Source organism: Vulpes vulpes, chromosome X, assembly GCF_048418805.1.
Source record: "Vulpes vulpes isolate BD-2025 chromosome X, VulVul3, whole genome shotgun sequence".
Classification (NCBI taxonomy): domain Eukaryota; kingdom Metazoa; phylum Chordata; class Mammalia; order Carnivora; family Canidae; genus Vulpes; species Vulpes vulpes.
Window position 1 is genome coordinate 23,843,436 of NC_132796.1, and position 12,065 is coordinate 23,855,500.

At 35.3% G+C, this 12,065-nt stretch overlaps 1 protein-coding gene across 2 annotated transcripts in view; it reads left to right on the top strand.

The window, feature by feature from the left end:
• IL1RAPL1 (interleukin 1 receptor accessory protein like 1) overlaps positions 1-12,065 on the top strand; it is a 1,371,532-nt gene that overhangs the window by 182,038 nt on the left and 1,177,429 nt on the right. For both annotated transcript variants that reach the window (XM_072744238.1, XM_072744239.1), the window contains exon 3: positions 8,781-8,886. In XM_072744238.1, coding sequence (XP_072600339.1) covers positions 8,805-8,886 — 82 coding nt within the window. In that variant the 5' untranslated portion in view covers positions 8,781-8,804. The remainder of the gene's footprint in view (positions 1-8,780; positions 8,887-12,065) is intronic.

Sequence of the window (12,065 nt, forward strand, 5' to 3'; positions counted from 1 at the left end):
ATCACCCAGTCACCCCAACCCCCCGCCCACCTCCCCTTCCACTACCCCTTGTTCATTTCCCAGAGTTAGGTGTCTCTCATGTTTTGTCACCCTCACGGATATTTTCACTCATCCTCTCTCCTTTCCCTTTATTCCCTTGCACTAATTTTTATATTCCCCAAATGAATGAGACCATATAATGTTTGTCCTTTTCCAATTAGCTTATTTCACTCAGCATAATACCCTTCCAAGGTGCATCCACGTCAAAGCAAACAGTGGGTATTTGTAGTTTCTAATGGCTGAGTAATATTCCATCATATACATAGACCACAGCTGCTTTATCCATTCATCTTTCGATGGACACTGAGGCTCCTTCCACAGTTTGGCTATTGTGGACATTGCTGCTATAAACATTGGGGTGCAAGTGTCCTGGCGTTTCACTGCATCTGTATCTTTGGGGTAAATCCCCAGCAGTGCAATTGCTGGGTCGTAGGGCAGATCTATTTTTAACTCTTTGAAAAACCGCCACACAGTTTTCCAGAGTGGCTGTACCAGTTCACATTCCCACCAACAGTGCAAGAGGGTTCCCCTTTCTCCACATCCTCTCCAACATTTGTTGTTTCCTGTCTTGTTAATTTTCCCCATTCTCACTGGTGTGAGGTGGTATCTCATTGTGGTTTTGATTTGCATTTCCCTGATGGCAAGTGATGCGGAGCATTTTCTCATGTGCTTGTTGGCCATGTCTATGTTTTCCTCTGTGAAATTTCTGTTCATGTCTTTTACCCATTTCATGATTGGATTATTTGTTTCTCTGCTGTTGAGTTTAATAAGTTCTTTATAGATCTTGGATACTAGCCCTTTATCTGATATGTCATTTGCAAATATCTTCTCCCATTCTGTACGTTGTCTTTTAGTTTGGTTGACTGTATCTTTTGCTGTGCAGAAGCTTTTGATATTGATGAAGTCCCATTAATTCATTTTTGCTTTTGTTTCCCTTGCCTTCATAGATGTATCTTGCAAGAAGTTGCTGTGGCCAAGTTCAAAAAGGGTGTTGCCTGTGTTCTCCTCTAGGATTTTGATGGAATCTTCTCTCACATTTAGATCTTTCATCCATTTTGAGTTTATCTTTGTGTATGGTATAAGAGAATGGTCTAGTTTCTTTCTTCTGCATGTGGATGTCCAATTTTCCCAGCACCATTTATTGAAGAGACTGTCTTTTTTCCAGTGTATAGTCTTTCCTGCTTTGTCGAATATTAGTTGACCATAGAGTTGAGGGCCCATTTCTGGGTTCTCTATTCTGTTTCATTGATCTATGTTTCTGTTTTTGTGCCAGTACCACACTGTCTTGATGATCACAGCTTTGTAGTACAACCTGAAATCCTGCATTGTGATGCCCCCAGCTCTGGTTTTCTTTTTAAATATTCCCCTGCCTATTCGGGGTCTTTTCTGATTCCACACAAATCTTAGGATGATTTGTTCCAACTCTCTGAAGAAAGTCCATGGTATTTTGATAGGGATTGCATTAAATGTGTAAATTGCCCTGGGTAGCATTGACATTTTCACAATATTAATTCTTCCAATCCATGAGCATGGAATGTTTTTCCATTTCTTTGTGTCTTCCTCAATTTCTTTTAGAAGTGTTCTGTAGTTTTTAGAGTATAGATCCTTTACCTCTTTGGTTAGGTTTATTACTAGGAACAGGAAGAAATAGAAAACCTGAACAGGCTGATAACCAGGGAGGAAATTGAAGCAGTCATCAAAAACCTCCCAAGACACAAAAGTCCAGGGCCAGATGAGATGGTGTCCCAGGGGAATTCTATCAAAGAATTTAAAGAAGAAATAATACCTATACTGCTAAAGCTCTTCTGAAAGATAGAAAGAGATGGAATACTTCTAAACTCGTTCTATGAGGCCAGCATCACCTTAATTCCAAAACCAGACAAAGACCCCACCAAAAAGGAGAATTATAGACCAATATCCCTGATGAACACAGATGCAAAAATTCTTAACAAGATACTAGCCAATAGGATCCAACAGTACATTAAGAAGATTATTCACCATGACCAAGTGGGATTTATCCCTAGGATGCAAGGCTGGTTCAACACTCGTAAAGCAATCAGTGTGATGGATCATATCAACAAGAGAAAAAACAAGAACCATATGATCCTCTCAATAGATGCAGAGAAAGCATTTGACAAAATACAGCATCCATTCCCGATCAAAACTCATCAGAGTGTAGGGATAGAGGGAACATTCCTCAGCATCTTAAAAGCCATCTACGAAAAGCCCACAGCAAATATCATTCTCAATGGGGAAACACTAGAAGCCTTTCCCCTTAGATCAGGAACACGACAGGGATGTCCACTCTCACCACTGCTATTCAACATAGTACTAGAAGTCCTAGCCTGAGGAATCAGGCAACGAAAAGAAATAATAGGCATTCAAATTGGCAAAGAAGAAGTCAAACTCTCCCTCTCCACAGATGACATGATACTGTACAGAGAAAACCCAAAAGCCTCCACCCCAAGATTGCTAGAACTCATACAGCAATTTGGCACTGTGGCAGGATACAAAATCAATGCCCAGAAATCGGCGGCATTTCTATACACTAACAATGAGACTGAAGAAAGAGAAATTAAGGAGTCAATCCCATTTACAATTGCACCCAAAAGCATAAGAAACCTAGGAATAAACCTAATCAAAGAGGTAAAGGATCATGATGTATTTTATATCCTCTTTTTCACTTTTGATTTTATTTCAATTATTGGTCTTATTTATTATATTAGATAGAAGTTTGATACTTATAATACAAAGCTGGTTATGACATTCAGTTCTGTAAACTCCACTGGCTTCTCACCCAGTTAAGGATGTGGTTCAGATTTCATGAGAAACAAACTGTATCTGTACAGGATTCTCTCTACAAGTTTTCAGACTCATGTGGTGCCACTCAGTCAGTAGGTGTGCCAGTTACTCCACGGTAACTACAGCCCCTACTCCAGTATGTTGGTTTGTAGAACATTCCATAGCATTTTATGACAGGTTGCTGTACAGCAAACTATTCTATATATAAATCTCAGGATAATATTTTAATATGGAACTCACTCATTATGGACAGTTATTTGTTCATTATCATATTCTTATCACCTTAGAGGGAAATCTGTTGAGAACCATATGGCTGAAGATATTAATGACATTTTAGCCCTTTAGCCAGGTTATGAATGAACTTCTGCAGATCATACTGATCTTAGTTATAAGGTCTGGAATTTAACATTTTGTTGCTAGTCAGACTCTATAAGAATGAATGATCTTCTGGTTAGGATTGTATTAAAAAACAAAAACCCGAACTTTGGACCTTTTTGTAAAAAAATATTCTAGTGACATAATACTTCTTTTTGATGATTTAAACATACACGCTTGTCTGCCCTTCAACCTGTATTGAATAGATTGCTAAGTATATAGTTTTATTTTCACTAGTGGTTTTTCAAATGCATCGTGCACTCTTTTTATCATCTTCTACCTGCATCTCTCGTCCATCACTGTTTAAACCCTTTCTGCCATGGTCCAAAGTTAGCTTAAATGTCATCCTCCTCTGAGAATGTTTTCATAACCTCTCCAGGCAGCACTGAGCACACTCCATAGACCTAAGAATTCTTCTAACACCTATCCCTTTAGTATAATAATTGATTTTTCAGGTCTCTTCCTTGGCTACAGTGACCATTTCCTAATGGTTTTGTATTATTAAAACTTAAGACAGTATCTGAAATATGGTAAGCACTCAAATTTAAAGTAAATGTATAGATGTCTTCATAAATTCTAGAAATAAATATCTCACATATTTATACCCATATTTTGTAGATGAGAAAACTAGGACTTAGAGATGAAGTTGCTAGGAGTAAGACTCCTACCCCACTTAGTTTTCAGTTTAAAGCCAGTTTTCTATGCTTTATGATGAAAGTAGAATAAAACAAACCAGTTCTACTTCCTTACTTTTCACTTCAAAATTGAAATTTATATAAATCCATATATACTTTTTTCTCCCTTTCTGCTTTTAAAGCTTGTCCCAACTTGCCCATACTGGTATCTCTCCTTTCTAGATTTACCTCCTTCCTCTGGTTCTGCTTCTCTTTGCTTCTGTTTACATATAAGTTCTGATCTTTCCCATTCTCAACTACAGTTATCCCTCAACTTCTCAGCTCTGAACTGTGGACTCTACATCCTGTCATTTAGGAACAAATGAATGAAACTTATGTTCCTCATTAATTTTTCTGATTATGCCCCCATTTATTTAATCAAAGTAGTAGCCAGTATCACTGGCAGTATCTTAAATCTAAAAGCTAGATTTTTCTCTTTTATCCTTAAAATACATAAGCTCTCCTTTTACTGCCTAATTTTCCCCTTCTCCCTTAGATTCCCTTTGCTATCTCATAAATATTTGTAAGCCTTCTCCTCTTTGTTTTCTATGCTTCATTCCCATTTATTGTATTCATGTATTTAACTTAAGCTAAAATTATGGTATTATCATCTTCCATCTTTACACTGAGCTTCTGGCTAATATTTTAATTAACTGCAAGACAATTCTAGTAGGAGATTCCACAGACTGTTCAAAATATATGTGCCTTAAATATAATTTTAAGTACTTCTCCATCAGTGCCCAAAATGTCTTTTCTATTTTTATATATTGGTAAATAAGATCATAATAGACCTGGTTGCTTAAAATAAATGCCTTAGATCCACTCTCAAACTTGCTTTTAATGCCACTCCCTTTAATATCTGTGAACTGTATTTATTCCCAAATACATTATCTTTTTTCAGCATTTACCTCTACTAAATTAAGGCCGACCTTCATCTTCCTATACCATTGTCTGCTAAGTAGTTGCTTCCACCTACAAACTATGCTTTCTAAAAAAGTTAAGATTATTCATTTACAAGCTTCCATTGGTTCTTTGTTGTCTATACTGCAAATAATTCTTAGAATTGTCTGAAAAGAAAATAGGTCAGAATTTTAGGTGAGTTGTCATGTATATTCTGAAGAAACATATTCAGTATACATAATGTTTTCATGACAAAGATTAAGAAAGTGAAGCTGCATGAAATATTCTTAGATGAAATTAGACAGTATATGAGTGAAAAACACTGTAGGGGGCATGAAGGAAAAGTTCCAGATTCTTACCTAGCATATCTTGCTATTAACAATCCCACATTAGTACCTTCAATTTCTTTCTTAAAAAAAAATATATATATATTTTTTATATATATATTTATCTTTTTAGAGAGATAGTGTGTGCCAGCAGAGGTGAGGGAGGGGCATGAGCTTATGACCAGAACTGAAATCAAGCATTAGACCCTCAACTGACTGAAACACACCCAGGCACCCCTGACATCTTTAATTTCTGTCACTGCAGCCCACAACCTGTGATCTATTTACACTTCCCTACTAGAACCTGCCATTTCACATCCTTTCTGTATTAGTTTCATTTTGCTCCTGTGAGAGATTACCACAAATTCAGTGGCTTAAAACAGCCCCAATTTTAATGTCTTAGAGTTCTGGTGGTTAGAAGTTCAAAATGCATTGGACTCACTTGGTTAAAGTCAAGGTGTTGGCATGACTGCATATTTTTTGGAAGATCTAGGGGGATAATCTGCTTCCTTGCCTTTTCCTGCTTGTGGCCAAAGTCATTCCCTGGCACATATCCCCTTCCTCCATCTTTAATGTGCATCACTCCAATCTCTGACCTTTGCCTCTATCCTTCTGTTTTCTCTCTATGAATATCATTCTTTTACTGCCCTTTTATAAGGATGCTTGCTATTGCATTGGTCTCACCTTAATGATAATATCCCATCTCAAAATCATTAATTTAACCACATCTGCAAAATCCCTTTGACATGTGAAGTAACAGATTCACTGGTTCCAGGATGTAAATATGTTTGCAGGTGGGCATTATTCTGCCTATCAGAGGGACAATTTCAGTTATACTTTATCCTAGACCCAGAAGTCCCTTTGCCTTAAAAAAATATTTCCTTTATGACCTGAAATGCCTCTTCCTCTGAAAGCTCTTTGCTGTGACTTCAGCAGACCCAACCTGAAGCAGAATAGATTTTTCCCTCTACTCCCTCAGCACATTATACTCACCATATGGCAATAGGGCCAGTCTAATTAAGTAGGTAAGCGTTTGTCTCCTTTATTGGTCTATGGACCTTCTTTATTAGAGTGGATCGCATTGTCTTTGTGTCCCCACTATGCTGTAGCACAGCATCTTGTAACTAGTATATGCCTAATAAGTATTTACCAAATGATGAGTTTGAATGCCAAAATTCAACTGCATGTATTAGCAGCCACATTCATTCTTTCATTCATTCACTTTTGTAGCTAAAATTTACTGAGCCTTAGAAATAAAGAGATGGATAAAACACATTCACCCTGGTGGAATTTCAAGTCTGGGAAAATAAAGACATTGTAATTAAACAGATAAGCTGATAGCTTGAGAAAGGATGTAGAGAAAGCTGGTATATACAGAAAATGTCAAGGTGAGAGGATGTGAGTTGTATCTATAGTGTTGACAAGAATGGCAGCAGCAGTCAACTGCAGTGAAAACAGTAACAACAGCAGCTTTCATTTATTGACTGTTGTATGTGCCAGTGCTCTTCTAGTACTATGCTATATACTGTAATGATACCTATTTTTCAAATGAAGAAACTAGTTTCAGAGAGGTTATTTGCCCAAAATGACAAGCTAATAGGTTGTGAAACTGGGATAAGAACCTACACTGACTGATTGCTCATAACCATTGTAATATGTTCATTCTGTGTAAGGTTTAGTAGTGGTTTAAATGAAATCAAATGGTGATGGTATAACAGGAAATAGGCAGATGATTTCAGGTCCATCTATTCATAATTTGAAGCTACTTGAAATGAGGTAATTGATAGGATGAGCCCACCGTGTGACAATAAGAACGTACATAAGAACATCACTATATTTATATACACTTTGCGTTGTGATTTGTGGGTAAGGATTTTAATTATGCAACAAATATGGCAAAGCTTGGGTGTCTATGACTGGATATTTTTGATCTGTCTTTAAAGATAAGATATAATAAATTATATTGAGGTTTGTAAAGATTATTGTACATTGACCAAGACGTGAATGTGTTTTATTCAAGTTGTTGAATCTGTGATATGCTATATATTTTTCCCCTAATACACAGCATATCAAGAGATTCAATTAAGGATCTTGATGTTGCCAAATTGATGCTTTCCAAACCGATTTAGTTTTAAAAAATAAAATTTCAAACTAGCTGTGTGCCTTATAGAAATGAAATGAGTGAGGAAGTATTATTTTGAACAAGAGTAAGGTAATAAGATAGTTAACTGGAAGGTCGTACAGTATATAGTTGGATCCTGGAGTTTCTTGGGTAGCACTGATTAAACTCACACTGAGAGAGGAACTGATTCTCACTGCTAACCTGAAGGCTGAAGATATCAACTTGAAGATTTCCTGCAGCTCCAGTTAGTGCTGTGCCTGGAAAATGGGATTCAGGTTTTAGGAATGCATGACTCAGGATTGCACTGTAATGTGGCAGTTCGTCAGATGTGTTTGATGAGTTAGCTTTTCGGACTAGGTTTCATTTATGTCTTTATGCAAACTTAGGGTCCTTGGTTAGAAAACTGAAACAAGCTGTCGTCATTTAAAGGAGCTGGAGTTAAAATAGCTTATTCTCAATGCTTGTGTTAAAAATTCACTGACTTTTTGACTAAAATGATGATGGTATCACCTTACTGCAAGTGAATAGATAGTGATTTTGTTTTGTGAATTAAAATGTGTCTTAACAGACTTTTATTAATGCAAATGAATTAATCATTTAAAAATATTCAGAGGTAAAAAATATTCAGAGGTATTTGAGGCAGTAGGAGAGCAAAATATGTGACTGTCAAACTACCATTTCAGCTTCCTCATTTTTAATAAAGTCATAGTGATTGAAAGCTGAATATGATAAGTCCTCAACTGTCTTGCAGAGAAACTTGTGCTGTCATGGATTGACAATATATTTGAACTGTGTTCTGACTTGCTACTTTTTGAAATTCAGTCTTTCACCTCTACTATCTCAGTCTTATACAAAAATAAAAGGATGATTTTCCAAGAAAGACAGTGTTTCATTTCATTTAATTTCAAATGAAATCTATCCCCCTTTTGAAATCCAAACACTAGGCTAATGTCCCTTCTAGTATCCCTCTGAGAGCCTTGTAATAGGAAGAAGTGATGTATTTTTCTGTAGCTTTCAGAGACAGACAAGAGTCTTAAAATTCTCTTGAAGTATCTTTTAGTAAAGCTTTTTGAAAGAGAATTGTAAAATTATAATTAAATCTTTACAGGCATAGAATTTATTATTCCTTTTTGATTGGAAGGAATGATACAGAGTACAATAATATTCTATTGTATGATGGAACATTTAAAAATGTCAGTGCTTGGTAATTTATATTAAAAATAAACTGTAAGTGATATCCTTTTGAAGGGATTGTTTTCACTTATTTAAATAGAGTTAGTCTAAACAGAAATTCTAAACCTTAAAGGGAATCTTAAGATTTTAAAATATTTTAGGGTCCCTATAGAGACATAATTTTGGCACTACTGGTTTGGATTTTACTTAGCAACTACAACATATAGGAAAACATAGTACAGATCCTGTTCATATTATTTACTTTTATGATGTTTATTGTGTGCATCAAAAGTTGAACAAAAATCTTAACATATTACTACATATTTTTTAAAATGTATGTTTTTTTTTTCTTTTTTACCTTTGCTTTAGGGAACAGCCTTTAAAAGCTGGAAGATGAAAGCTCCGATTCCACACTTGATTCTCTTATATGCTACTTTTACTCAGAGTTTGAAGGTAGTGACCAAAAGAGGCTCTGGTAAGCAGTGTATCTTCCTTTACTCTCATTTTTATGGCTTGAAATGATGGTGCTATATTCACATCTGTGTGATTTCTGGAGAGAGTGAGAATTAATGGGGGCTCACCTTGTGGAAGTATTGCAGACATATTTTTAAATGAATGGAGCATACAGAGAATTAGAAAGGTGGGAATACGTTGAAAAAATGTGGTTTATAGCATCAATTATTATGAATTTGAATGGACCAATCCCAAAAGCTTATAGTTTTCATTTTGTAGTGTGATTTTCAACATTCTTTTTTAAAGGTGTCATTTTAACTTTTTCATGGAAATATTGTGATTTATTTTCATGTTAACTTTACTGTTACCATTTCAGTATTAGCTGTGCTTAGGGCAGATTCTTTTGAGGGTTGTACTTCAGCTGCTTTGCTGGATTATTTTGTAGATATTTAAAGAAAGCACTAGAGTTAATAAAATATTATGGGGAAGCATCCTAATGTGTTAGGAGAAAATATAGAGGTGAAGTAGAATGTACTAGGAAAGGAGCTGCTAAATAGAATAATGTTGAAATTTACAGAAAATTTTGTGTTATAAGACATCATCGTTTTCAGTTGACATTTGGAGTGAGTGAAATGTATGAGGCAATTGATAAATACTGTTACCAGTATGGAGTTGTATTTTGTCTAATAAATGATAATGCAAAGCCTTGCCATGCTCACATTTTATGTAGGGTTACAGAATTTTTGAAGCTATTGCAAGGTGTGATTATCAAGAATTGGATAAACAAAAGTATTTTTTGAATTCAGAAAGGAGGGGATAAAATGGTATAGATGTGGCTAGTGCAACCATTCTCAGTCCTTTAGGTTAAGAGGCTTCCAACTCATATTGATTATCTAATGAAAAAGGTCACGTGCCAGGGAAGTAGAGAATAAGTCTGCCCTCAGGAGCTTCCCCCTTCCCTTGGATGAAAGTCTGAGGAGGACTTGAGGGGTATTTGTGCATGGACAAGGGGATGATGCAGGGTTGGGAGTTAAAGGAATTTTACTGAGCCTCTTGGCTCTAGAACTTTTTGGTTATTGTACAGCTGTTGTATGTCATTGATGTGGTTGTAGACAATGTGAAAAAATAGTATTTCTCTGTTGACTCATTATTTCACATGTTCCTTTTGGTGGCCATTTGTTAATAGAGAAAAGCCTAGAGCCAGGATTATGATGTAGTGGCTTTCATAATCTGGGCGGATTTCTGGCAAATGGCAGATATTTTGATTTCTTTGCCGCTTTCACAGGAAGTTGAGCATGCCTATGGGAGTTCCAGTAGGTACAGGGGGGAACAAGTACTTAACATGGATCTTTGAGATACTGACCACATAAAAGAGAAACACTTAACTATATAAGTATTGTAACAAAGTGAAACTATTCAAAATAGAAATATTTATTGAATCTTAAAAACAATTTTCTCTGGTGATTATACTTGGTGACATAAAATTTTTTTCAGTTCTTTTTGTGTATGTCAGATTTAAGATTGATGTATTGAAGTGCAAATGTGACTTTTTTTTCCACCATCAGATAGTGGTGACAGATCCATGCTATATAAATTCTAATTTTAGGGGAAAACTTTTATTAAATTGGGATTTACTTTATTTGTTTGAGTAGTGTGGGAGAAGAGCTAGAAATGTGGGACAGTTGGAAAATTCATAACTCCTTCTGCTCCAGAGACATGAGAAAAGTCAATGACCTGTCTCAAAATCAATTTTTATTTTAATGATATAATTATTTTAGGAGTGTGGTAATAAAATGCTGCTCTGCTTGGCAGAAGTTCTGAGACCTTGTTCTCCTGTTTACAGATATAGTTGTCACATAGCTACTTAATACCTCCAAGCCAAATGCGTTTTCTGTATCATAATGTAAAAGTGATAAATAAGGCAGATACTGAGATTAAGTGGCAGGTTTGATTTGTTTCCTGTGTAATGTGAGTTAAGATAGCTTCTCCCACTATTTGTGTTAAGATCCAGCTGGATGAAAGTTTGCTTTTTTGATTTTTGAATATTAAGTGTGCAATTTAGGAATAATGTTACTTTACCCATATACTTTAGAAGCTTCCACTGATATCAAAGGCCTTCAATATAAATGCATGCAAAACTTTAGAACATGACTTGAGAGACCAGATTCAATCCTTGGTTGTTATATGTATACCCAAAGTGATATTTAAACCAAAACATCATAAAACTCAATTTTTAATATTTTAACCAAGGATGTTATGATGACATAACTTCATTATATTTAATTTGTTCATTAAATTCATAGCAATAGGAGTATAAGGCAATGTGATAAAAATATTATATCTCCAGCTTGTTTATGAAGACCTCCTATTGCTTTCAAATTAGTTCTGTTAATGAGAAACAAATACCTACTTCTACATTTTTATGGAATGACCGTATGTGTTTATCTAAAGTTAATGCTATATACAAGTAATGTGACATACAAAATTCAACATTACAACTGATTGTATATGATTATAATCATATTTAATATGCTCTTGGTTATTAAAATATCTAGCTCTGGTTTTTTAGTCACAGTGAGTTAAAAATAATATTCTAGCAAAAGACACATGAAAAGCATTGCATTTTAAAAAATGTTTACTGAATTTTCAAAAAGATTTATAAAATTAAAAATAAAAAAGGAATTAAATGATAAGAAAGAACAAGGATAAGTAGCCCTCTTAGTTAATGTGTGAGATCAAACATCAAAAATTGATTTTTATTACCTGGCCTTGGTGCCTCTGGTTTTATAAATTGGGCCGGACGTGAAGACTGAGCCGTTAATCTTTTAAGGAGAAGATGCCAAGTGCATTCCTCTTCTACTTGATCTATGGAGATCAGTAATGATGCTCTTCAGTAAGCTACATATCTGCTTCTCTCAACAAAGGTGCCATGGTAATAGGCATCAGCTGAAATGAGTGTCAGATACTAAAGTATATGGGTAAAGTAACATTATTCCTAAATTGCACACTTAATATTCAAAAATCAAACAACAAACTTTCATCTGGCCAGATCTTAACACAGATAGTGGGAGAAGCTATCTTAACTCCTTTCCATTTCTTTGCTGCCTTCTCTTTGCTTTCTCTTTTCCCTTCATCTTTCCCTCCCTCCTTCCACCCCTCTGTCCTTTTTTATATTAGTGTATTTGCAAACAAAAGAACTGA